The 27611-nt window shown below is 42.4% G+C and overlaps 1 protein-coding gene across 3 annotated transcripts; it reads left to right on the top strand.

The window, feature by feature from the left end:
* TAMM41 (TAM41 mitochondrial translocator assembly and maintenance homolog) lies at positions 1–27611 on the top strand. 3 transcript variants are annotated; one of them, XM_085590767.1, is made up of 9 exons: positions 1–165; positions 1195–1374; positions 2651–2743; positions 5058–5208; positions 7318–7463; positions 9507–9672; positions 11675–11737; positions 17982–18079; positions 20124–27611. In XM_085590767.1, exons 1-8 carry the CDS (start codon positions 28–30, stop codon positions 18056–18058), a joined length of 1014 nt encoding a protein of 337 aa, XP_085446893.1. In that variant the 5' UTR covers positions 1–27; the 3' UTR covers positions 18059–18079; positions 20124–27611. The 3 variants fall into 3 exon arrangements, with proteins under 3 accessions (XP_085446893.1, XP_021386136.1, XP_021386135.1); XM_021530461.4 differs by having other exon boundaries at positions 20121–27611; XM_021530460.4 differs by lacking the exon at positions 20124–27611 and having other exon boundaries at positions 17982–19199.

Genomic DNA, 27611 nt, shown 5'->3' with positions numbered 1-27611 from the left:
GGGCCGGGCGGGCCCGGGGCCGCGGCCATGGCGCTGCCCGTGCTGTCCAGCTCGGCCGTGAAGTTCCGCCGGGTCCTGGCTCATTTCCCGCAGGAGCTCAGCCTGGCCTTCGCCTACGGCTCCGGGGTGTTCCGGCAGGCGGGGGCCTCGGCCGAATACGGCGAGGTGAGCGCTCGGGCCCCGCGGCGTTCCGCGTACCGGGTCCGCCTCCGGCCCTGCGGCGTGTGAGCGGCAGGGGCAGAGACCCCACCAGACCCCCACCAGATCCCCACCAGACCCCCACCAGATCCCCACCAGACCCCCACCAGATCCCCACCAGACCCCCACCAGATCCCCACCAGACCCCCACCAGACCCCCACCAGATCCCCACCAGACCCCCACCAGACCCCCACCAGATCCCCACCAGACCCCCACCAGACCCCCACCAGACCCCCACCAGATCCCCACCAGACCCCCACCAGACCCCCATCCCCGCGGGAAGAGCGGGGCGGGTGGCCGGGCCGGGCTCTCGGCTGCGGCGGTCCCGGCGCTGGGCCCGGGGTCCCTCTCAGCACCGTGTGTATCGACTGCGCCTCAGGTTGTTTTCCACCGCTCTGGGAGAGTTACTACAGCTTGTCCGACTGCTGTGCGCTGAATGAGGGGAATTTCAAATATATTGCCGTAGTGAAATGGCAGTCTGGGGGCTTCCTCATCTTCTGAGGGCCAACTTGGAAGTAATGTTTATTTTTATTTTTTAGGTTTTGTTGACAAAAGGAATACACTACAAAGGAATTCTAGAAATGCAGTTCCTTGCTGCCAGCTCTCGAGTGGAGTGGCGCTTTTAGCTGCCCACATTCCCCCATTCATGGCCAAAACGTGCTGTTCATTAGTGCTGTAAGCTGTTCCACTGAGCTGTGAATTAGGCTGGTGAAGATCTCACACCTGCTCCCCTGTTTTAGAGGGTTGAAGTTTGGTCTTGACCAGGACAGGAAAATTTTGGACTGTCTGATATACTTGACAATAAACATACAACTTCACTGGAACCTCTGAACTGTATCTGACATTAATACTTGTGGTTTGGGTTCTACTTTTATTTTCTTACTCATGAAAAATACTTAGTTTGAAGTTTGATACTGTGTATATATCTTAAATTGTTATGATAACATAGTTTCTTCTTGTCATTTAAACCCCACCCCTCCTCTTGTTATCCTCAGACAAATATGCTGGACTTCGTGTTTGCTGTTGATGACGTTGTGACCTGGCATATGATGAACTTGTTAAAGAACAGGAATCATTATTCCTTCCTTAAATTTTTTGGGCCCAAAAAGATAAGTACCATACAGAGATATGGAGCAGGAATTTACTACAACACCTTAGTGCCATGCAATGGCAGGGTAAGTACAAGCAGTCTGAGTGAATTGAGTCAAATATTTATGTCTGTGAAGTATTAAAATGATTAGCTTAAAGCAGATTTCAGGAAGCAAATATTGCAGATTGTAATTGTAGATTAACTCGTAGTATCTTCAATATTTATGTATCAAACTGCTTCACTAACAGCATTTTAATTAAAAAGCAAACAGAGCAGCCTGTCTTGCACCTTAGAAATGTGAACAGTGTTTGGAACTTAGAGCTAAAGCATTTCAGGAACTGCATTTATATTCATTATTGCTTTCTGTCTGCCAGTTTTGGTGGTGCTTCATTTCAGCAGTTGACCATGTAGTAGCAGCAAAGTGGGCTGTTTGATATAAAATGCAAGTTACAACAGCAGTTTGCAATTGACATTTGTGTTGTCTCATATCCTGACCTGTGATGCTTGGGGGTAATCAGTAATTCTGGTGAGTGGTTCTTGTCCAGCAGTCCTGTTCCTGCACCTCTGTGTTTGGTAGGGAGAAGTGAGGGAAACACTGTCAGTCTTGATGTTCTTGTCCCTGCATGATATTTTGGGGTTTAAGCCTTATCTGTGTGATGTAAAAAGGGATTTGTGATTTCATTTGGAGGACCAGTGGTGTTTGCCATGACATTGTGTTCTTGGCTCTTTATGCCCTGGTCTTATGTTCTAATGACTCAGTCATATCAAAGGCTGTGGTCCTTTGGTATCCAGAAATTCTGGAGCTGCCTGCCTTGCTGTGTGATAATCTTTGGAAATTCAGGTATTGCAGATTGGAAACAAACTGTGGAAAGTCCCATGTTTTTTTCCAGTTACCTAAAATAAGCTGGAAAATCACATTTTTTTCTTAACATCAAAGAGCAAAAGAAAAAACTCCCTGATACACACCCTACCTCCCAATAACAGGATACGTAAGTGTCTGGAGGTTGTAATTTAAGTCTCTGACAAGCTATTGCTTGAGGTTTTTTAATATCATAAAGGATAATGTGCATTATTCCAGCTATTTTAATATTTGGCTGCTTACTTTGTTGCAACCTTGATTCTAGAAGACAACTTAGTTTTTCAGGCATTCCATTCTTTCCCTGCAGAAGTTGGAATGGAAATAGGAGGTTTTTCTTTTACCTCGTGTGTTAATTAAAACATAAAAATGTTTTCTAGTTTTTATTGGAGGTATGTGTGCCTTAGGATTAAGAACAGTTATAGCAAGTAGTAAGTTCCATATAGGGAAAACAGTGCAAGGATAGTTCTCTTCAAAAGCCTCTATTTTGCTTTGTTTTTTCCAGATGATAAAATATGGAGTAATTAGCACTGATGCCCTGATTGAAGATTTGTTGCACTGGAAAACTCTCTATGTGGCTGGGCGCCTCCAAAAGCCGGTAACTGCTCAGTTTTCTCTCTGGAAATGCAGGAAATTACAGGGCTGGAAAAGAATCAGTTAGAGTTTGAACTTTATCTGTGAGGGATCTGTGCAGCAGTGCTGCTCAAATAATCTGCCCTGATTTAGGGGTGTAGCCCCAGAGGGATAATCTCTCAGAGAGGAGGTGAAATGTAGTTCCTCATGATGTTCTCTGGAAAAAGAACCCTAAAGGTGAGTGTATTAATAACAGTTTTCTGCCTGTAGTAAATCTTGAATAACTATTAATGCCAAGTCCCTTTAATGTTAAATGTATTATCTGCCTTTTATAACAGATTATAGGGGTGCCCAAAATTTAACACAGCTAAAGAATTGAAATCTTTAAAGATGAAAACAGCTTTGCTGTGCAGTTACTGTCTGGTTCATAACTGAATGAAACATGGGTTCTGCATGTTGGTTTTTCTCCTCTATAATGGACCATAAAAAATAATCTTTACTTTCCCCCTCGTGCCTGCCTCAGTTTGCTTTCAGCAGATGGCAGCAGTGCTAAGGGAAAAATTGTTATGAGGGGAGGGGGAGAATTAGAGGAGAAATTTCTTCAGGTCTTGGAAGAGAAGTTAATTATGCTTTTAGCTAAAAAACTTGGAGTGAAAGTTTGAATAGATTGTCTCAGACTGCTGGCTTTATCTCCAGAGATGCACTACAGCATGATCCAGGTTAGAGCAGCTGTTATCTTTGTAAAGGATGAAACTTAATCCATTGAGAAAGATAACTGAAGGGAGAGTTCTGGATGTCACATCAACACTGAATAGTGAATAGCTGTTTTCAGTGGAACTGCATTTGCTGCTGCTTTGATTTGTGACATGGTACAGTGAATATAAATTCTCTGTACTGTGAAAAAGCCTCCTTAACTGTGGGAGCTCTGTCAGATTTAGCCCAAGAATCAACATTCATGTTTTACCAGGGTGATAACCATTGCACTCAGACTTCCTGGGAGATTTGCAGCTCTCTAAACCATTGAAAATTTGTTCATAAATGCTATCAGTGTTTCAGGCATTCTGATTTTGAAGCCTGCTGTATTATTTTCTTTCAAAAAAATCCTGCTTTGTATTAGGAGGGGTTTTAGAAAAGGAGGAGGTTATTCCTTTTGCTTCTCTAAGGCAAGGCTGGTGTCTTCCATGAAACTCATCTCTGCTGAGTTTCATGTTTTAAAAGGCTCTAACTGTGGTGTCCTTAACAGGTCCATAACTTGCTGATGTTTCCATGGCAAACCTAAGGTATTGCAGTCACCTGTGTGACTGCTTGGGGTGCCACAGATTTCTCTGGTCTGACTTCCCTTAGATTTCCCTGTAGCATCAAGTTAGGAATGTACATCTAAGTGAATTGCTTGATGAGATTGGAGAAAAATCAAGGGGGGTACCTTTGTTCAAAAAGATGTTGTAGAGCAGACAAATATTAAAAAGCTGCCTTTTATAAGCAGGACAGAATTGCTTAACCAGAACACATGAGAAAGATAAATTCACACCAAGCAGGGATTTCTAGGGGAGTTGTTTCTGGAAGTGCGCAGTTATCCATCTCCTAAACCAGCTTCCCTTCATTTGCCAGTGTGTTTCTATCTTCAGTTCTCACCAAAGATCTGCTTTTTATTCCAGTATGTTTCCATATCCTAAGTGATTGGATTCTCTAGTCGGTCTTGAACACTTTCAGTGTTTCCTAAAAGTAAACACTTCTTGTGGCAGGTAGAGGCATTCAAGTGATCTGTTCCTCCTGGGTAAGTGATCCCCTCGAGTTCACATACTGCTCATGCAAAGTGCAAAAATAAAGCCCTGCTTCTTCTAGGACAACCCCTATCTGAGAAACTACTTGAAGCATTTGATAGGTCAGTCCTCTATTAAAAAAAAAAAAGGAATGAAGATGAATAAGAAAATTTAACTCTGTCTGGTGTTCTGTTCTCTTTTAGTATAGCCTTTTTTCCTATTGCACAATCACATGTGAAGTATTTCTGTTGATGCATTCATATTTCCTGTTCTGATTAATCTTAAATTTACAAGTATGAAAAGGTGACTAGCTCCTCAGAGATTAGCTCATGTCTGGTGCATGTAGCACTTCCAAACCTGTGTGTTTGAAAACAGCTTTTTCTAGCAGAGTGTTAATTCTTAAAAACATGTTCCTTTCTCTCACATGGTGGGGATACTCTAGTACTTGTTGTACCATGCTAGAAAGATCTACTCTTAAATTAATTTCTTACTCAATCTGGCATGAAAAATAACATTTCTAGCTCCAGCTTCAGTAGCACTTTGCTGAAGTCTTGGTTCCAAATGGCTCTGCTTTTCCAGGTGAAAATCCTGGCCCAGAATGAGAACAGCAGGCTGCAAGCTGCTCTTGTCAGCAACCTGAAGAGTGCAGTGACAGCAGCCTTCCTCATGCTGCCAGAGAGCTTCTCTGAAGAGGACCTTTACCTGCAGATTGCTGGACTCTCCTACTCTGGTGAGTGTGGGGGGTCTGAAGTGGCTGAGAAGAGCTGCAGTTGGAGCACAGTTGGAGTCTCATGTGTGATTAATCATCTCCCTTCTTGCTTTGGGCCAGCACTGCTGCATGCACCAAGAATTCTCTCTGAATGGTGGTTACATAATATCTCCAGTAATTGGGTTTATTCACAGGAAATAGGTGTAGCTGCACCAGCAGTGCTGCCTGTACCTGCTTGGTTTATGAGCAGCTAAGTGTGAGTGATTCGATATGATGAAATAGTGGGGGTTCTCTCCTGTTTGCATGGACTGTATTTTGGTGGAATGTTTCAAAACCTTGGGGGGAAAAAAAAAATCTTTCCACTCAGTGCAATGTTGAGTCATCTGATAGTCTGACTCATACCTTGTCATCTCTTTTTGTGTGTGCTGTGTTTAAGGTTCCTATATAGTTAACTTAAAGATCTTGATTATGATTCTTTGATTTACATTTAACACTCCTGGTTTGTATTTGTTGAGTTTGTTTTTTTTTTAAGAAATTTGTAAGGAAAAATATTGAACAAACTACTGCAAATGGTTTTCAATATAAGATGTAATTGTTACAATTTAACTCAGCACTGCTTTTTAAATGTTGACATCCTTATTGGAATTACTGTGACAGAGTTTGGTTGGAGTTGTACTTTACACAGCACTTCCTTGGCTCACTCAGAAATACAATTTTGGCTTTTAAGGGAAGCATAGGAGGGTCTAAGTTTGGCTGTTCTGAGGAGTGTCACTGTTTTATGTAACACTTCTCAGGGCAGTTCAGATTGCAGCTCACTTTTCCAGAGCAGTTCTCTCCTGAAGTGTTGCCTGTTTTAAAGCATCAGGAAGAGGGTGCTGACAGTGGGATTGCCAGCCAGAAATGTTCACTGCTTATCTGCCCACCTGAAACCTGCCCACACTGGCACTGGATTCTTGCTGAGCACTAGTGACCAAGATAATTTTTTTATACTCTTTGAAACAGTGCAATTAAACAAAAGTCAGGAAAATGCTGAGACTGGCTGTGCTGTGTGAACAAAGCTGAAGCAACACAGCTCCCATCTGGGAATGTACAACAAAAAGGTGGCTTGTGGATATTTTGCTGCCATTTTGTTAAGTCTTTCAGAAGCTGTACTAGTAGACAAAATTGATTTTATGTGTTACTCTAATCAGTCTCCTTGGAGACTGCTGAAAAGAGTTGTTAATGCTTTAATTTAAAGAATGTTTATCTTTTATTTTTTCCTGCATTTTTTGAGAGCACTGAGTCAGTACCATTTATATGCGAAGTGTTTGTTTTGTGGCTTGGCATAAACTGAAATAAACTAAGGAAGGCTAGCAAGTTGGCACCTTTCAACAACATTTATCTCCTGAATGTGGGAAGTGGGAAAAGGAATTGATTCAGAATTTTGGTTGTTGATACAAGCTACACTGAGCATCCAACTCCTGGCTGGAAACCCAGCAAGCAGCCAGGCTGGTACCTAGGAGAGGAGTGGAATGCTTTCATATAAACTCACTGGCTTTTCATTTATTCTATTTGAAACTTCTCAGTCATGTATCTGAAAAGAAAGTGTAAAGGCCAGTAATGTAACAGTGGTGTTAAAAGGAATTGCTTTTTGAAACTACTAACACAATATATGGCTAAACAGAAGAGTGATCCAGGGATCTTACCGTGACTGCTGTTAGCTGAACTCCAGGTACTGCACTTGGAGTGTGGAAACAATGCAAATTATTACCTTTCAAATTGGAAAATGTTAGCTCATTGGCTTCTGGATACAAAGTATGAGGAGTGAGCAATTGAGGTATAGTGCAGACTGTTACTGTTACTTGACAGCTGGAATTATTTTGCTTCCCAGTGAAGATATAGACACATAGGCTGATGACATTTTATCAGAGGCCACTTAACCTTTGCCTTCAAGGACATTTTTTCTGTGCTTGAAGGTGTTTGAATAGTTTTTTTGACTCTTAAAAGATTATTATTGTGGATTATATTGGCATACACAATATTGGAGAATAGAGTTTTAGATGGCAGCTCTGTACTATGTTGATTTCTATTACATTCTCCTTCGTTTTTTGGGGTTTTCCTAATGTTTTAACTCTCTCTTTTCCTGCCTAGGTGATTTCAGAATGATAATAGGAGAAGACAAATTCAAAGTGCAGAACATAGTGAAACCCAACATTGCCCATTTCCAGAAGCTGTACAGTACTATACTCCAGGACTGCCCTCAAGTGGTGTACAAGCACCATCTGGGAAGGCTCGAGGCAAGTATTCTCCTTCTAAACAGCTTTAAAACAAGCAAGTGCTTCATCACTGACAGCAGGCAGGAATTATGCAATGCACCAGGAGAGCAGTTGTAGTCTCTGTGCTTGCTGTTTGTTATGTTTCTGTTCTTTAGTTAATTCTGCAACCAGCAGACTCGCCTTAAATGCCAGGTTTTTCATATGGAGGAACTACTGCTCATTTTCTCTGAGCACAGAATAGACTCCAGCAAGGGAACCAGAGCAGATCATTGTAAAATGTGTGTTCTAATGGCTTCCACATGGGAATAACAGACTAGGAAGTGAGGAATAAACAGATGGTTTGTGTTAGAGAGATGAGGCTGTAACTCAGAGGTGCAACTTTCTACAATTAAAACTGCATCTCACAAAAACACCTCAAATTCTATCTTTGAAGATTACCTGACTAAACCCAAGTGAAATTCTGGAATTAATACCCATACAAAACCATTTTCCCTTAGCTTTTTGGGAAATCCAGAGTGACCAGTATCTTGAATTCCATCTTTCTGGTGTAACATTACAGTTAGGGGAGAGATGCCAGTCAGTAGCAATTTTTCCCTTTTGTAATCTGCATGTCCGTGTGTGAATATTCAAGTGTGATATAAACCTCAAATAGCACCACTTGTCTCATGGATATGGGCATCTCTTTATCCTCAAACCTTGGTAATTCTCTCCCAAATGCCACCTTTTAGGATGTGTTTTTGTTAGAAATTCATTTAACTGCAGGCTTGAGTACTGTAATCAGTTTCACTGCAATGCTTTGGGGTAAAACACAGGCAAACCTGTATTATCCTGCAGCTGTCTCCGTGTTTTCTTATTGCTTCTGAACAGTTTGGTGGAAGCAATATTTAAATGAATTTGGGAAATAATTAGTTACACTTCCTTCAAGAAAAAAATTCCTTTAAACAAATCCTGGTAGCATACTGCAAATTTATTGCTGCATAATAAATCTCTCCACAATCCCATAACAGTCATCAAGACTGCTTCAAATCAACAGCAAAATGAGGACATTTAATCAACAAAGTGTTTAATACTTTATTACTCACACCTTCCTGTGGTTATTGGCAGTTACTGCCCAGCCTGAGGTGGCTGAGTGCTGTTGGGGATGCAGTTAACAGAATAGACCCCCCCTTCTCCAGGAGATGCAGAACTACAGAGAAAATTCCTTTTTCCGGGGTCCCTCAGAAGCAAGGGGGGCAGAGCCCAGCTCTGAGCTCTGCTTGAGGCATGGATTCCTCCCACACAGTGCTCAGAGCCACTCCTGACAGTGCCTCTGCAGTTGTGGCTGACTCATCTGGAGATCATTTTCTCTACGCTGACAAAAGGGAGTGGAGAGGGCAACCAGGCTCCTGCCTGATGGCTCCATGAAGTGGCTAAAACCTTGTGTGGGAGGAATGGAGCTCTTCAGATTTTCCTCCTTTGGAGAGCTCTGCCCCATTGTGCATTGCATTTTGGAGAAATCTGTCCAGGCTTGCATGTTGGTATCATTGTATTCAAAAAAGGCTCGCTGGATTTCTGATTTAGATTGCAAAATGTGGGATGAGTGTTTTCTTCAAATTATACAAACCAGATGTGCTTTGGAGTTTAAAGCAGAGAAAATGGTTTTCAGGCTAAACTTGAATGTGTGTGTCTGTAGTTTGATTATATTCAGGCAGAAGAAACTCAGCTGAAGGGTCTTCTGGGAGCTTTTTTTTATTGTCCTGTACTTATGTTACCAAAGGAAATTGGATACAACAGAAATTATACAATTTCAATGAAAATTTACTTGCAGACACAGCAAGATCATGTGTGTCTTCCTTTGAATAAAAACCCTTGCACTGAGTCATTCTTCAAGTTGGAAACTGAGATGCTGCATTTCCCCGTGCTTGGAAAGCTTTTATTAGCATTGTCAAGGGGCTTTTCTAGTGAAATGGATCAGGTTCTGTGAGGTATTTATCAGAGGTCAATTTTCTGACTTCTTAGGAAAAAAAAGAGAGAACTGAATGTTTTTAATGTCTGTTTTTAATGTCTTACTTTTATAACATTTAGATTGATAAAAGTCCAGAAGGTCAATTTACACAACTTATGGCTTTGCCAAAGACTCTGCAACAAAAGATAACTGCTATAGTAAACCCTCCTGGAAAGAACAGAGACGTGGAAGAAATTTTACTGCAAGTTGCCCATGACCCTGACTGTGGATTTCTGGTGCATCAAGGTAGGTCTGGAGCAATGTCTGTAATCTCCTTTAAGGCATGATAGATACACAATTCTATTGTATATGTTCTTCTATTTCAGGTGGGTTAAAGAGAGGGAGATTAATCATGAAATACATTCCTGAAAGCCTGCGTTTGGATTTGACTGCAGACAGGTTATCTGAAATATTATCAATAGCACTCCTAGGGATACAGAAAGATGTGTTTTGGAAAAGAGGCAGAATTTAATGGATAATAGTGCAGCCTGCTTAGATCACCTAACTCTGGTGCTTCCATCTTCAGGCAAACTTCATCAAAATACTGAGCTTTATATCCTCCCAGTCATAGATTGCAAGGCTGAGGTAATTTTCTGACTTGCTGACATTTCCCTTGGCAGTCATCGTGGTTAGCCCAGACATGTGAGCCCTGGCACAGAGCTCCCGCTTAGAGGGAAAAGGCTGAGGTGCTTCTCATCAGCACAACTGCTCTGAGGCAACATTATGTCATATGAGCAAGTTAAAGCTGATGCTGCAGACACCAATGTTCTGCCACGCTGCAGGAAAATGAAAAAGTTTAATACTTGGGGTCCTTTATGCATTTGAAGAACCTGGCACATTTTCTGTTCCAGGTAGTAAATTTTGCAAGCTCTCTGAGCACAGCAAAAATTCCCAATAAACCTGTGAGTCACTAGACACTAACCAGGGAGCTGAGGAAGCTCTCAGCCTGATTTCTGTTGGGGAAATAAAGTTCCTGGGTGCTGCAGGTCTCCATGGGCAGCATGGGATGAGCTGCACCTGGACATGGAGGAGTTCAGCTTCTTTCTTGGGCTGGTCTCAGCCAGTAAAGGGCTAAAAGCTGGTCTGGGAGCAGGGAGCAGTGGTTGAGCTGCACTCAGAGCTCTGCAGGTGTTGTAGCTGTGGCTGGACAGGGAGCAGCAGTGCAGCAGCAAACTGGACACATCTTCCCAGGCACTTTAAACTCTTAGGAGAACACATCAAGATACTCTTCCACTTTTGTGGCCACAGCATTTTCCTAATTAATCAATCTGGGTAAGGGCCAGGCCAAGCCATTTGGGAATCCTACAAGACAGAGCTGACTACTCAAGCTGAATTGCATTGTCCCAAGATATTTTGCTACATCAAAACAATTTCTTCCTTTCCCTTCCCTATTCCTACCCCTCTAATGATTGTCCGGTAGAATATTGTATCCTTACTTATACATGGATTATGCTTTGTTCTTCAATATGTAAGCAGGATTTAAAAATATTTGAAATTATATCTTATGGGTCAATGCAGGGTGTCAATTTGGAAAAATAGCTCTGAGACTGCTGCATTTCTGCATTTTTTTCAAGTATTTAGTAATGTGAGTAATTTTAAATAAAAGCATACATATCAGTGCTTTTATATGTGTTAGAACAAGTAGAACTTAATAGTTCTGAAAAAAATGTAAGATTTTTTAAACTGTTCTATTACGAACCCCTGGACAATGACAGCTGAATGTGTCACAGTGCAAAGTGGTAATCAAGCCTTATCTCCAAAAGCTGTAATTTAGAAAAGCCAGGGAAGAGCTGCACAATAGAGGTATCTCTGCTTGATCAGACAAGTGCCAAATCCCAATTTTATGTTGAAGTAAACAGGGAGTATCATTTGTTCTGCTCTAGAATGTTAATTTACCAGCACTTAGATGAAACAACTCTGAATCCTCTGTGATTAATCATCTCAGTAGAGAGATAATGGGAGCACTAAATAAATGGATTTGATCAATTCCTACTGCTTGTTGTCTGTTTTAATATTGGTATGGATTTTCTTCTGTATGTTACATATAAAAGAAATTAAAATAGTTTGGAGAATACTTTTAATTAGTATGAAAAAGCAGAGCAAACCCAATTTTTCGCAATGTATGTTTTACTTTCAGGCTAGCTTGATTGTATAACTGGAACAATATTTAACTTGCATGGTGGAGGGGAAAAAAAATCCCCACACAAGTGCTGAGATGAGTAACATCTGTGTGCTTTTCCCTCTGCAGGCATTTCAGGAATTGTGAGATCCTCCAGTATAGTGCAGAGTGCTAAAACCATCCTGACAGCTGGTAAGAATGTGTGGGATTTCTATCAACGTGAGCCTTCTGATTTCACACAGAAAAAACTACTGTCTTGTTTACAGGAGTTTAAAGAAGAAATTTTTTGTGTATTTCGCTAAAAGTCCCCAGAAAACAAAAGCATTTAAAGCAGAGGCTTTCTTGCAAAATTATGAAATGCTGAAAGGGACTGGAGTCTGTGTGACTCTTAAAATACCAAACAACAACATCAGCTTTCATTGTCTCTGCCTCTGGATCTGTCCAGAGGAAATTTTGTGGAGCAAAATAATTGGAAGGGAGGGGTTAAAAACAGTGTTATTCCTGTTGAATTTGAGTTATTCTCTCTACCTGTGGGGCAGAGCTGGGTAAGTGCAGGAGCAGAACAGAAGTGGTTAAGCTGTGGGGATTATTTGTGCTCTGTTCCTCCTGTTCTGATGGGCAGCAAATCTCCTCTAGGGCTCCGTAGCTCCCTGTGTGAGTCACTGCAACCTCTCCTGGCACTGGCACTTTGGGGGGTCCTCATGGATCTCTGAGTAGCCCTTGGCATTTTTATCAGGGTTTCTGCCTTGTGCACCTGAAATCACTTATTTGGGAAATGTCTCTATTTCCCTCGGTCTTAACTGCTTTTTGCTTTATATACAGTGGCTTTTTTCTCTTTCAAACAAACTGTAGTTTCTGTCTAATCAGTTATGTAGAGTTGTATTTAAAAACTATTTTCTACTAGTGGTTTTTGTAGTGGAAACATATTTTTGTGAATTGATTTAGGTAGAGCAAAACAATTTTGGGCATTTGCCTCCAGCACAAGCCAAATTTGAGCAAGGAGGCTTGGGGGCGTAGATTTTTCTTTTTTTTTTGCATGATTTAGGTTTTTTTCGGGGGGGAGGAAGTTTGTTTTTTGTTTTTGTTTTTTTTTTCTTAATGTATTTACACTTCTCTGCCAGAATCTGGTCAAAACCATTAGTGACAGAATTCAGGTGTGAAATTTACGTGCTCAGGGATGTCACCTCAGTATTTTTGAGGTGTGATGTTTGTGTGATCTGCCCTGGAATTGAGGAGGGATGGTGTCCATGGCTCTAGAGTTAATTAGCAAAAACCTTTTGCCCTTTTTTTTTTTAATATTTGTCTCCAAACACTTATGACTGAGTTTATATTAAATCTGTCAGTATCTTCTAATAAAGATTTTCTCCCGGTCATGGTTTCTTAATTGAAAATGCATCACTGGGGCAACATTCCTGGCTGTGCCATCTCTTGAGGCTCTCCATGTTCATAGGATACAGAATTTACACAGAGAAAACAGGAATGTTGCTCCTGCATGGAAATATTTGCTTGACTCAGGAAGGAATGTGTTTTACAGGAAAGTATGGAGCTTTACATTCAGTCCCAAGGATGCTGCATTTCTTTCTTTATTCCTTTTCCAAATCTATTCTAATATTCTGTTCCCCTAAGACCTATTTTCACACTTTCTAGTAGAGACTTTAGGAAAAATATAAGGCTCTGACTTTCTGCAGTGTTTCTGTCAGGAGTAGTAGCTTAAAATAATTATGAAAGACAATCATGAAATCTGTGGTTCCATTAAGTTTTGACTTATTATTGCTGTTCCTAATAACTGTACAAATACTTTGCTTGCAAAAGAACATTTTCATTAGCTGGCCATCACTCTTTTTGGAGTGTTCTAGAGGACGCATCTGTTTTCTTTAGCTGATTGTTTTATCTTAAGTACACCAGCAAAGGTGAGATGCCTACTCTGGTCCACAGCATGGCAGTGCGATGTCCAGCATTTCTAAATTAAATGGTAAATTAGCAATAGCTGTGCTGATTTGCCATGCTGGGTATGAACATTACTGGCAAGGAGCACAAGAAGGAATTTCAACCCGTTTAAGATAACTTTTCTCATCTTTCTCTGTCAATTTGTTTTTCAAGTGGAGCCCCAGCTCTGTGTTTTTGTTTGTTGTTAAATGCCCTATTTAGTTTTTGAAAATGTGCCTTGTGTATTTCTTTGAGGCTGTGGTGAGGTTGCCTCTCTGTTTCCCATTAGAGATGGCACCAGGGTTTGATTTGTTTTCCCACATAGCCAGAGCCTGCCTGAGCTTTGGGAACTCACTCTGCAACTCTTATATTTAGCTCCTCTGAAGCTTCCTTCTTTTTATATTTTACTCAAGCAATGCTGCAAGCTTTGAAAAGTTTTCTATAAATACAGTCTTACAGGTTAAATCATCAATTGCCCCAAGATACTTTTAAGTTAGCACAAATGTTCTAAATATTATTTGTTTTCACTCATTCAAATATTTTTTTTAAGTAGCAAGTTTCATTTGTTCAATATACTTTTAAGTTAGCCAAATGTTCTGAATAGCATTTGTTTTCAAGGATATTTTTTTTAAGGTTTGCATATCAAATATTCTGGTTTTGTGATAACTACTCTCTTCAGCTGCCTGATCAGATAACTGCTGGCTTCACTGTAAATATCTGTAAACACGCATATATCTGTGCATGCCACACTACAAATACATAATTATTTCCTCCGCATGACAGCTGTCCATCCATCCAAAGGAAATTCAGGACACTGCAGCCAGGCAAATCTAGCAGGACACTTTGGGGACTCCCAGCCAAACCCTGTCTTACAGCACCAAAAACCCTGTCTTAGAGCACTTGCAAAAAGCTCAGCGTGGATCCTTAAGTGAAACCAGAAACGGGTTGTGTTTACACAAACGCTGTGGGCTCGGTCCCATGTGCATCACGGCTTTGTTCTGTGTCCTAGAGTGAAAAAAACTAAAGGGGAGGTGGAACCACCGAGTCACAGATTGTGAGCTGCAGTAAAAGACTTTTTTCATGTGGTCCAAGTGCTTCGGATTCTGAGAGAGAGATGTAATTACAGCAATTAACTTTTCCTGCAGCTGTGATTCATCAGCCCGAGGCTGCTTTGGGGAGCAGCTGAGCTGGGTGGACAAACCTGCGCTGGGGAAGCGGGGCCAGCAGCTCCTTCTGTGCCCTGGGTGGAGTTCAGAGGGACCAGAACGATGGGCAGGTGTGCAGGCTGGGAGCAGCAGTGTGTGTGTGCAGGATGAGAGCAGCAGTGTGTGTGTGCAGGCTGGGAGCAGCAGTGTGTGTGTGCAGGCTGGGAGCAGCAGTGTGTGTGTGCAGGCTGGGAGCAGCAGTGTGTGTGTGCAGAATGAGAGCAGCAGTGTGTGTGTGCAGGCTGGGAGCAGCAGTGTGTGTGTGCAGGATGAGAGCAGCAGTGTGTGTGTGTGCAGGATGAGAGCAGCAGTGTGTGTGTGCAGAATGAGAGCAGCAGTGTGTGTGTGCAGGCTGGGAGCAGCAGTGTGTGTGTGCAGGCTGGGAGCAGCAGTGTGTGTGTGCAGGATGAGAGCAGCAGCGTGTGTGTGCAGGATGAGAGCAGCAGCGTGTGTGTGTGCAGGATGGGAGCAGCAGTGTGTGTGTGTGTGTGTGCAGGCTGGGAGCAGCAGTGTGTGTGTGCAGGCTGGGAGCAGCAGTGTGTGTGTGCAGGCTGGGAGCAGCAGTGTGTGTGTGCAGGATGGGAGCAGCAGTGTGTGTGTGCAGGCTGGGAGCAGCAGTGTGTGTGTGCAGAATGAGAGCAGCAGTGTGTGTGTGCAGGCTGGGAGCAGCAGTGTGTGTGTGCAGGCTGGGAGCAGCAGTGTGTGTGTGCAGGCTGGGAGCAGCAGTGTGTGTGTGCAGGCTGGGAGCAGCAGTGTGTGTGTGCAGGATGAGAGCAGCAGTGTGTGTGTGTGCAGGATGAAAGCAGCAACGTGTGTGTGCAGGATGAGAGCAGCAGCGTGTGTGTGCAGGATGAGAGCAGCAGCGTGTGTGTGCAGGCTGGGAGCAGCAGCGTGTGTGTGCAGGCTGGGAGCAGCAGCGTGTGTGTGCAGGCTGGGAGCAGCAGCGTGTGTGTGCAGGCTGGGAGCAGCAGTGTGTGTGTGCAGGATGAGAGCAGCAGCGTGTGTGTGCAGGATGAGAGCAGCAGCGTGTGTGTGTGCAGGATGGGAGCAGCAGTGTGTGTGTGCAGGCTGGGAGCAGCAGTGTGTGTGTGCAGAATGAGAGCAGCAGTGTGTGTGTGCAGGCTGGGAGCAGCAGTGTGTGTGTGCAGGCTGGGAGCAGCAGTGTGTGTGTGCAGGCTGGGAGCAGCAGTGTGTGTGTGCAGGCTGGGAGCAGCAGTGTGTGTGTGCAGGATGAGAGCAGCAGTGTGTGTGTGTGCAGGATGAAAGCAGCAACGTGTGTGTGCAGGATGAGAGCAGCAGCGTGTGTGTGCAGGATGAGAGCAGCAGCGTGTGTGTGCAGGCTGGGAGCAGCAGCGTGTGTGTGCAGGCTGGGAGCAGCAGCGTGTGTGTGCAGGCTGGGAGCAGCAGCGTGTGTGTGCAGGCTGGGAGCAGCAGCGTGTGTGTGCAGGATGGGAGCAGCAACGTGTGTGTGTGCAGGATGAGAGCAGCAGCGTGTGTGTGCAGGATGAGAGCAGCAGTGTGTGTGTTTGTGTGCAGGCTGGGAGCAGCAGTGTGTGTGTGCAGGATGAGAGCAGCAGTGTGTGTGTGCAGGCTGGGAGCAGCAGTGTGTGTGTGCAGGCTGAGAGCAGCAGTCTCTCCCTGCAGAATGCAGTGCCTGCACCATTCCCTGCAGTCCTGCAGCAGCTGTGCTGCAGTGGATATGCCACATGCTGCACTGCACTTCCAGAAGCACCTGGAGTTCATTGGAATGGCAGGGCAGCAGTTCCTCTCTCAGAGGGGCTGTCTCCTGCAGTTTGGGCATTTTCCCAGCCACACTTCCGTAATTTTAACTTCTGTCATTTGTGCTGTGCCCCAAGCTCAGCCTGGCTTTGTGCTGCTGCAGGATTTGTTGCTCTTTGTGCAATCTCCATGCAGATTTGTCAGCCACTTTAGGATTTACATGGTTATTTATATGTTATTTGAGATGCTGCAAAGCAAAACCTGTCATGACTTCATTAGTGTGCTTGCTTTTGCAAAAACCTAGTAAGGATGGAAAATTTGGAGCCTGCATATGGGATGCACATGGGTTTGTCCGTTCAAAATACATGTATAGATTCTCTCCTACCAAAGGAGAAGTCGAGTTTATTTAAATTGCAGTTGGAGACATGAGAAGTGCAGACCTGATTTTCTGCAGTCTTTGTTATCAGAGGCTTTCTTACTCTGCTACTTTCCTTCAGAAATGAGTGTGTACTTTTCCTTCTTGCTGCCAACTAATTTGTCTTCTTGCAACATGAATTTGAATGCATCTATCACTTAAAATATTATATCTTTAATAGATTTCTTTCTTTCACTTTCCTTTTTTTTTTTTGAGGTCTTTCCAAATCAGATATTATGATGTCCCTCCCACTCACCCCCAGAAATATTTAGGAAATCCAGTGCAGCACATGGCTAAACTTGTGTTGACGATCCTTGTTTGTTGCAAATCTTTCCTTGTGTTCCTTGTGTTCTGAGCTGTGACTTTTGGCTAAATTCCTTGTGTATTTTTAGTCTTGTCAGGTGTTCAGTTCAGTAAACATAGGAAAGAATGTAGTAAATGTAATCTAGTACACCTTTAATCTGTGCATGTGTCAAAATTAGAGCTTTTTCTGCAGCACTAAAAAGTTGCCTTTTCAGTTCTGAATTTCGAAGGGTGTGATTAGACTGTGCTGTAATCTGAGCAGTGACTCTGTTTTGGGTTAATTTGTTTGGTTTGGGGTGATTTTTTTAAAACAAAAAAGGAAAAGCAAGTAGCTGCACTGGCTGGGATCTCAGAGCCCCCCTGAAATGCAAAGACTAAGAGTGTTTTGTTTTTAAATTTACAAATACTCTGTGTCTAAACGCAGCAAAAGGTTGTGGGTTTTTTGCTCTAGGTCTGTAAGAGAAGGTTTGTCTCTGCTAGAACTTCAGAAACTGTTTAACTCCAAGGATCAATTTTACAAATTTTGTGGGAGTCATCCTTAGTCCATCATATCTAAAACTCATAAATGCTTGGAGGCAACAACTGCTGCTGGACCTCTGAAAATTGAAATGTCTGCCTTTATTGTATGCCATGGCTTGGTATTTACCAGAATTCTGCACTATATGCTCTGCTTTGATAGCATTAAAAGTGTTTTTGGTGGCATTATTTACTGTGTTCTGACTGTGACAGAAAGGTTATTTGCATGTCTGCCTGCAGGATTAGGCTGTCGTTCCCCCAGGGAAAGCCTTCATTTAATGCACTAAGCACCTTCTCGCTGAGTCAGCCTTGCTAAATGTTGATCTTTTTTCTCTTTTTCCTTCTTTTTTAGGGGCAAAGAAATCTGTTATTTACAGTTTGAAGAAATTATTTAAGATGACAAAGGGAGGGTTAAAGAAGACATCTTGAGTCTTTACATACTGTGTATGGGTAAATAAATAGTACTTTTTCTCTAAATATTTTGCAGATGTGACTTTGCATACTTGAGAAGGTTACAGTGTATTCAAGATGTCTGTTCTGATGATTTACATGCCCAATTTTCTTAATGAAATAGGGACTTTTTTACTGGGAGGTTTGTTGGCAATAGGGCAAAGGAATTATACTCTGTAAATACTGAAATGAATTTTCCTGTGTATTTTGAAGAACTCTAAGTAAAAAAGATGGATTAAAACCCAAAGTGACTAATCTTCTATGTGTTGGTAGCTTTACTTCCCAAAGTACCCTCAGAGTCTCAAAATGATCAGTATCCCAAATGTAGTTCTTTGAGGGGTTTACAGAACTGGATAATTCATTGAGTTTTCAGTAGATATGAAACTGCCCTCTGACATTCCTGCCCTAACAGGTTCATCCTTGGAATTCCTCTGAGGATGCTCCCTGTGGCATCTTGAATCCCAAAAACTGCCACAGTGACTTTCACTGGGGGAGAGGGAAAAGAGCAGCTTGGCAGGTGTCACATCCTTTAATAGGGATATTTAATAATATTAACAAATAAGGATATTTAATAATAATAATAAAATGGTGTGTTCCTCTTGTGAGGCTGAGATGAAAAGTGCCCAATTCATGGGCATTGTCACAAGGGCCAGAGTTGGAAGGAAATCAGAATTCCAGGGATCTCTTTGGGCAGATTTATGCAATATTTGTTGTTTGGCAGAAGATTCCATCTAAACACTTGAAAATTTGAAATATTATGAACAAAAGCACAGGTTGGTTAATTCTTTGATTATCTTTTTTTTTTCCCCTTAAAATACTGCCCACAAAGATGAAACTTGAACTCTCTTTAACTTTGCTAAACTAAAGAGAATTGGAGTTGTTACATTAATCATGCAATAAAAAAAGTGGGCATTGCTAGCAGTATCCATGTCTGGTGCAATAAGTTGGAAGGATCTTTTGTAAATTGAATATTTTTCACACTGACTCAGGTGGGCTTGCTAATTTGGGAAATTTTCCTTTATAGAAATATACTCAGCTAAGATTTTGTTTTCCTTGTGAAAATGTCAATGATACAAATAATTTAATGGTAAAGAAAGGAAATAAAATGTATCTTTCCTGATCAGTATGTTTGGTTTTTTCCTTATGTATTATGTGATCATCAGGGCCATCTCTCAAGGTACATTTGATTTAGAGATCTTGCTTCAAAAAAGAAATTATTGCAGTGAAGTTGTCTGGTAATTGCTTCCAGGGAGAAGTTCAGAGCATAAATTTAAGACAGAAAATAGAAAATACATTGTTGTATGTAATAGGACTCAATCACAGGGACTTGGTTTAATCCCAGGGAAACTTTTAAATATTGATTATTTAAAAGTATTTGAATTTGAAATTTTAATCCAGACTCGGGAAATAATTATTGTGAAATAGGAAATAAATAATTGGGAAACTTTCTAAGGTCTGAGGCAGGTTCCTCACACTTTGCATTATCCATTGGTGATAGAATGTGTAAAACAAATACCCTCAAATGTCCCTTTGCTGATGCTACAACCTTTTTATGGGGGCAAAGAATGTTTGTATGGCCCTGGCATTCTCTGGCCCTATTAGTAAGAGGCCAAAGTCCCAGTTTGTAAAGTGTTTATTATAAAAAATGGAACTAGGGGATTTAAGCCACTTCCAGGTAAATCTGGAATTTTTTAATAATGAAATGCAGTTGCTAGCATTTCAAAGCAGCTTTCTTGTAAAAGCCCTTTGCAGTAACGTTAAAGAGAATATTCTGAATGTTACAGATACACTTGAAAGGAAGGGGGTTTGGTGTTTCTGAAGGTGCTGGCCACTGAAGTGGTGGTTCAGAACATTAGAGGGCAGTGACAAATCAGTCTGGTGTGAGATGAGCTGGCCTCACTCCCACAGTGGAACCCCAGGCTCCATCCTGCACCTTGCTGCCTGACCATTTATCCCAGAAATAATGTTCTTGTGGGGAGGAGGAATAAAAAGTGAAGTACTGCTGGCTGTTTAGCAGCTAATTAACTTTTTTTATGTGCAGCAGCTGCCTGTGGGTCAGGCCCTGCCCGGCTCGGAGCTGTTTGTCACTGTCACTCTGCCAGAGGATCCCTCTGTCCCTGCACAGGTGGGACTTTACTGCACTTCCTGGAACTTGAGCTGCCTGTGTTTGGCTTGTGTTGCTGGATACCCACTGCAAGGCTTGGTTTGGCTTTATGAACTCTGTGTACAGCAATATAAGAAGTCATTTCTTGCTCTTTGGAGTGAGTTTTGCAAATCCCAGCTCGATAGTTCCCGGTTCCCTCCATCTGTTGTTGCACTGCCAGTGTCCAAGTCTGTGCACTAAATCTTTGGGAGATGTAAAAACGTCCTTCCTCCTCATCCATATGGGCTGAAAACTCGATTCTGCTCTGTAAATCATTCATCTTGTGCTTTTTAAGAGTGGCCTACCTCTCCCCTTGGGGCCACTGGTCTTGAATGTATTTATTTTTCTGGCAGAGAGCCACGAATGAATCATAGCCCTGAGCAGCTCGTTGTGAACTCCTCACCATTGTTAAGAGAGTACTTGGGGCAGTTGTTACAGAGCTTTGCTATGTAAAACTTTTAAGAGAAGAGAGATTGATTTCAGCCTTGTTAGCTGCTTTTGAAGTTCCCACCAGTTGTGTGGAAATGATTTCTTTTGCTCTTACAGCTGTAATCCACTAAAATAACCGGGGATTGTTGCACGGGAAGCGGGACATGGGAATATGTTACTGCCTCTTTGTGCTAATGAGGTGTGGTTGTTCTTTCACCAAAAAAAGTCACTTCAGCCTTTCATTCCATTTGTAACTTTCCTGTTTATACCTTCCTGCTCCATTTCCATACTTTATTGTTTCTCTTCTTGACTTAATTCTGAAGTCTTTCATTCTGTTCTTCAGACATCCCTCTTTTCTGGCTTGGCTGTTCCACCATGGATATTGTTTCATGTTCCCTCCTCCTTTTTCCTGTGTAGCAGAGCTTTCATTAAAGGCAACCAGGCAGATGATTTATTTCTGATGTCTGAAAAGGCTTCTTTGTAATGAAGAGCCTGGACCCAATCAAACTGCTGAGGGTTTGTGTAGGTGAGTCAGCAGCATGGGCCTCACTGCCTCTGAGATCCACAGTGCCAGAGGAGTGTGGAACAGCCTCCTGCTCCAGAGGGAATGAACTGGATGACACAGGAAGAAGGGGAAATCAAAAATGTGACTGCCTACATAATCATTTGGCTGCTCAGTTTGGGGAGGGCACAAAGCTGAACCACACAGGCTGCTGACCTCCATCAGCACATGTATGGCATGTTCCTCCTTGCTTGCACGTTTCCCCTTTTCCAAGTGCTGGAACAGGGAGTTTCACCAGGTGCCTGACTGTGGGACCCTCCAAATTCCAGCTGTATCTATCTGTAGGTGCAGAGCCTGCATTTCTCACCTGTGCTTCCCTGAGGCTTCTCTTTAGGTTTTGTTGACCTTCACTGTCAGCAGATGAGAGTCACTGAGCACAAGGAAGGTGCCCATGAGCAGCTGAGCTGGGATCCCTTCCTGGCAGAAACACTTTGCAGCATCCCTGAGCTTCCTGGTGTTTGCAACAAACAGCTGTGCCAAAATTGGGAAGTGCAACAAACAGCTGTGCCAAAATTGGGAAGATCAAGATGGACACAGGCCAGGATTGCTGGGTGGCTGAGGGAGCTGAACCTTGTTCTTCACTCTGAGGTGCTAAAGCAGGAGCCTGCTCTGGCCTGGGAAAGCTCAGAATGAACACAGCCCTTGGTGAGTGTCCAGTGCAGGGGGATCCAAGCAGGGTTGTGACTCATGCCTTTTCCCAGCAATTAATTTAAAAATAGAATTGAAGTTGAAATATGCTCTGAAGGTCAGAATATCAGGGCAGTGTGTGCCGGATGGTTTTTCCTGGGTAAGGTGTTGGGAGAGGACAAAGTATTCTTCATTTTCAAAGTCATTCTGCTGGCCACATAGTCTGTAGAAAATGAATTTTCTTTGTATTCCCTACTGCAGTAACAAGAGACATTATAGCTATTTTCTCCGTATAGCTATTTTCTGCTCTGCTTTTTTGTTTGACTCAATAGTTGCTCTGTCAGTTTGGTACTGTGATTTCACAAAGTTTTGCAGTGACCTTATTTACCTGTTTTTCTAGATAAAAATCTTCACCACAGTTGCTAACTGATCCTGAACTTAACGACTGCCTTAGGGAGAGTCAGTAATCACTTTACTCCTGCATGTTTTAACCTCTTACTAAGCCTGCTTCAATCAGAAATGTTTAGAAATGGATTGAGTTTTACTGCATGAACAGGAAGCTTCACACTATACATTCTGAAATAATTCATGCAAATTCCAAATATTTTATTCACCTCTTTAGTCTAAGAACTTCCATGCAATTTTTGCCTACATAATCTGGTATTCTGGCAAGTCCTTTCCAGTAGTGGTGGGACTGTTTGGATGGTTATACACATTTTTTTCTGAGAAATGAAAGGTCTTGCAGCTGCAAGCACAGACTGAAAATCTCTGCAAGTGTAGTGGGTATAGAGGGTTCTTCCCCATTTTAAATTTTACTAAATTTGATCTTGAGTTTGCAGCCACAATGTCTTTTAAAGCAAAACAGCAAAAACTGACCAAGAACAAACACTCTGTGTTTTGGTTCCTTCATTTCCCTTTGTTGTAGTGATACCTTCTTTAAAAGCCCTGAACCTGGTAGTTAAGATACTTCCCCTAGTGAATTAAATAAGCCAAGTAAATAGTAAAACATCTCATTATTGAATTAATTTGTATTACTTCTCTACATGGGATCTCTTTAGCTCCACAGTGCACTTGGTAAATTTGAAAGCTTGTGTTCCCACACAGTGATTATTTGCTTAATCTCTGCCTCCTGCCCAAGCTTCTCCAAACCTATTTTAAAATTCAGAGTGAAGCATGGGAGGGGAGCATTCAGTGTTTTGTTTTTTTTTGTTTCGTTTGTGGTTTTGGTTTTTTCTTTTAATATTGCCATCCTCAAGTTGTCTTGCTCTCAGCAGTGGTGAAGGGTCTGGCTCACTCTCTGTACAGCAGTGAGAGCCAAGAAGTTTTTCCTTTCCTAGGATGCTTCAAGAAGGGCTGCCACAGAGCAGCTCCCAATGTCTGCCTCATGATGCTGTCACTGTGCTTTGGCTTTACAGCCCAGAGCAAAGCTTTTTAAAACCAAATTATTTGCACAAGAAATTCTAGACAATTTTTTTTTTCTGTTTCTTTCCCCTCATTGCCTCCCAAGTCTGGGGTTGGGTGAGCTTGTGCTCATCCTGCACACCCCTGTTAACTCTGTCCCTGCAGGCCTGCCTGAGATTCTTGCCAAGGGGGAGACTGAGTCAGCAGCACTTTGGCAGTTTGAAGGTGAGTTCCCTGCAGATAACAGTAGATGATGAAATCCATCACTGCACTTTTAGTTCTTACAGCATTTTTAAGTGGACTATATTTAAGGGTTGTATTCACACAGCTGCTTTTAAAGCAAGGATTGGTTTATTTTGCTTTATGTTTTTGTTGTTTAAAGAATGTCTCCTCTGTTGTTTATCTGTGACTAATTTAGCAGGATTCCCTTTCCAGTATAGAATTGAAAACTGGTGTGTTATTTTTATTAGAGAATCAGAGGATAATTCAGGTTGACAAAGCTCTCCCAAACCACTGAGTCCAGGCTGTGCCCAATCCCCACCTTGTCCCCAGCCCAGGAGTGCCACATTCAGGAATTCCTTGGACATCTCCAGGGATGGCTACTCCAAAGCCCCCTGGGCAGTTCCAATTCCTGAGCACCCTTTCCATGGGGAAATTCCTGCTGGTGCCCACCCTGAGCCTGCCCTGGCACAGCCTGAAGCCTTTTCCTCTTGTCCTGTCCCTGGGAGCAGAGCCCAACCCCACCATGAGCCAACTGGGGAAAAAAACCTGGAAAGGGCACACCTGGAAAGCTGAGGAGAGAGTCCCCTTGTCCTGAGAAGATGGCTGACCTTTGTCCAGAAAGCCCAGTCAGGAAGAGTCCCAGGTCCTCAGGAATTAGCCAGATCAAGCTGTCAGAGCTGCAGAGCGGGCCCCAGGAACAGGGTGGGTGTTTGCATCCAGCAGATGTGACTGAGCTTGGTTCTTCCAGAGTGATTCCATGTGCATCCTTAGCTGATAGATGGATATTCCAAAGGGCTTTGGACACCATTTGGTGCCCAGTTCCTTTTCTCCAGTGACCTGCTGCTGGTGGCTTTGGTTTAGAAAAAATCCTGGTGACTGAAGAGCCTTTTCTTACAGCCTGCAAATGTGGAAATTGTGTAGCTTATCATGAATTGATGTGGAAACTCTGAAAATAATTTTTCATCTCATCCTTAGCTGCAACCTGGATTTGATTTTAATGATCCCACTTGAACTGAAGTTCATCTGGTCCTGTGTGAGACAGGATGCAAATCAAATAGGGAGTGAAATCTGTTATGTGGATGTTTACTGCATAAGGAAAAAGTGCATAATGAAGAGGTTACTCTGCATATTTAACCTTCAGCTGGGGATCATTGACTGTACTGACCTTTCCTTTACACTAAATTTGCCATTTGGAGTTCTGCTGTGAACTATCAGTGGTCTTTTTACCAGTGTTTAACAAAACTTTAACAAATTAAAGCCAGTGGGTTGTGGTCAGAGGTTGCTTTTAATTTGTTAATCTGACACTCCTTATGTATTTAATTTTTTTCAGTTATCTTGTCTGTCTTCATCTTATGGGAACCTCCATGGGGTAAAATCTTTTCTAGAAAAAAGCAAGCAAAAGTACCTGTGGTTAAATGTTCTGAAAGAGCAGAGTTAGTTGTGTTCATGTTCTGTGTGAGTCTGAAAATATCTCATTGTTTGCTTGAAGATGATGCTGCTGTTCTGACCCTGCTCCAACTGAAATTATTCTGTCTCTTTTCATCTTCCCTTGGAAGATGGGGCAGACAATTATGAAGAGGGCAAGCTTTGTCTTGAAGCAGGTAATAAATAACCATCTCCATCAACTCACAGTTTGGATCAACTTGTCTGGCTGGAATTACTGCAATTTAACACATTGTGGTGTAATGAATAATAAACTATCTTCAAAAAAATTAAATCAAATTTTGGGTGTGTTTTTAGCAGCTTTGAGCTGCAGTGCAGCTGAATGTGGATTTTAGCAAGGAAGAGTTTCAGATTCAGAGTTTAGTAGTTTTTCATTGCTAAAAGATGTTTGCTTCTGAGGCCACGTAATTTGTGTGTACTAAAACGTGCTTTGAGATTGATTTTAAAAGCTGCTGTCACTTGGTGTAAAATTAACCTGTTTTATGAAAGAAGGTGTGGATAGATGGAAGCATGCACTGTAATTGCACTGACAGAGATGGCAAAGCACTGCCATGCCTCATTAAACCTGTGACAAATAATGGAGAAAATGTTTGCTTTTGGCACCAACTGCATCATCTTTGTGCAGAGTTTGGTCCTCACTAAGCTTCCCTGCAGACTCCAGGGAACTTCAGGCATTCCTGGCTGATGGAAAAGAAGTATCTGTATTGTTGCTGTTTGAAAACCAAAATGGGATGGCAGTAAGAAGCTGGCAGAACTTCAGTAAATTCATTTTTCTTACATGTGGTGATGCCAGCTGGCAAATTCCTTCCTTAGATGGGCAGCTAAGGAAAACGGGGCTTTTTGCAGCTCTACACTTGCACTGTTGATTGAAGCCACACAACCCTTGCTCCCTGCTGCTGCTCTTAGAAATCACTGAAATCCCTCAGAAATAGTTCAGCAGGACAGGTTTGGGTCCCCTGGGGTCCTGTGGCAGGGAATGCTGTAGTCTGTCCCAAAAGTGAGGGATGCCACTGCTGGGGCCATGTGGAGGCAGAAACTCGCCCAAGGCATTTTTAACCAACTCTTACTGCGATGGCAATGCTTACTTTAATTGTTTGGTCATGAAACTGATGTCAGGCAATTCCAATAGGAATTACAGATTCATGCTTGATGTGGGGCTGTAGGATTACAGAATTCACAGAATTCCCAGAATGACCAGGTTGGAAGAGACCTCCCAAGTTTATTGAGTCCAACCCAGCCCCAGCACCTCAACTCAACCTGGCACCCAGTGCCACATCCAGGCTTTGTTAAACACATCCAGGAATGGTGACTCCACCACCTCCCTGGGCAGCCATTCCAGAACTTTATCATTTTTCCTAACATTCAGCTTAAATTTCCCTTGGCACATCTTAAGATTGTGTCTGGTTCTGTCAGTGCTGCCTGGAGAAAGACCCCAACCCCACCTGAGCACAGCCACCTTTCAGGAGCTGTAGAGTGATAAGATCACCCCTGAATATCTTTTTAGAGAGATTTCGCCATGGGAGCTCCCTGCAGACTGCAATTTGCTAGAATATGGGGTTTTGCCCTCTGGTTTCAGGACTTTCCTGCCTCTACAAAACAAAAAAAGAAGTCTTAAAATGTGGTCCTGAGGCAGCTGAGATCCACAGCCAGCCACAATCCCAGCTCCCTCATGCAGGGGTTAAACATTCTGTTGCATTTGCCATACTTTGTGAATAATGTGCTTAACTTTTGGTGATTAATGTACATTTGGAACAGGGGTGGCATCCCAGAATTTGCATCCTACTATCTTGGTGAGGTTTTGGGTTTCAGAAAAGTAAATTTTTGCTGGTATGTGAGTCAGCAAAGAGCCTTTGATACCATTGGGTTAGAAAGTTCCTGCTAAATGAAAACCAAATTTTAACACCCGAGCAAAAGAAAATACAGCTCATCACCCAAGATTGGGTTGCTTTCCTAATGTGTGAATTTGCCTGGTGAGCATCATGTGTTGAGTTCAGCAATCCCACCAAAGTTTTTTGTGCTGTGTTAAGATCTGTTTTCCAAGATTCCCAATGTTTGACAAACTTGCACTTCATTTTTTTTTGTTTTTTACAGATGTTGTCACCTCACTGCAGTAGAAGTCGCTCTGTAGGGAATGCTCGGGGTCGCTGTTCCCAGCCAGCTGATGCTCCTCAGGCTCCTGAGATGTTTAATAAATACCTTGTTCTAAAACTTCTGCTGGGAGCTGCAACAGCAGCTCCAAAGGATCAGAAGGTGTTTTGACCTCTCCTTTCTCAAGCTCCTCCTCAGCCCAGGAGCTTTGTCTGGTTAAACAAAGAAACCCTTCCCACCTCTTCCCTGCAGCAGTTAGAAACAGGAGTGGCAGACTTTCTTCTCAGAGATACACATTGAAAAGTCTTGTAATTAGTCTGCAACAATTAATTCTTGTGATATGTACCAATATCTAGTTCAGATCTTTTCTCAGTGCCTGTGGTTTTGTTTTCCATATTTTACCGTGTTTTTCTTGTCCAGTATCTTGTTTTCTCAAACAAGTTTTACATTACTGTTTTGACTACTTTTTTCCCAAATGTTAGTTCATCGAACTCCTCTTCTTGCTTGCTGGTAATGAAAATAATCTCCAGTAGTATGTTAATACAATAGCAATTTTAAAATTATATTGTTATAGGGTTTGCAACATGTATAAAACTAGGTTCATGGTTGTTCTGACA

This window comes from Lonchura striata, chromosome 12 (genome assembly GCF_050655825.1).
Source record: "Lonchura striata isolate lonStrDom1 chromosome 12, ASM5065582v1, whole genome shotgun sequence".
Lineage (NCBI taxonomy): Eukaryota > Metazoa > Chordata > Aves > Passeriformes > Estrildidae > Lonchura > Lonchura striata.
The sequence above is the reverse complement of the archived record's forward strand: the minus strand, read 5'-3'. Positions and strand labels throughout refer to the sequence as shown.

Bases quoted from the DNA above. Each gene is read 5' to 3' on its own strand.
- TAMM41 (XM_085590767.1), top strand. From the start codon at position 28: ATGGCGCTGCCCGTGCTGTCCAGCTCGGCCGTGAAGTTCCGCCGGGTC. The intron at 166-1,194 runs GTGAGCGCTCGG...TGTTATCCTCAG, and splicing joins CCTCGGCCGAATACGGCGAG to ACAAATATGCTGGACTTCGT. The intron at 9,673-11,674 runs GTAGGTCTGGAG...TTCCCTCTGCAG, and splicing joins TGGATTTCTGGTGCATCAAG to GCATTTCAGGAATTGTGAGA.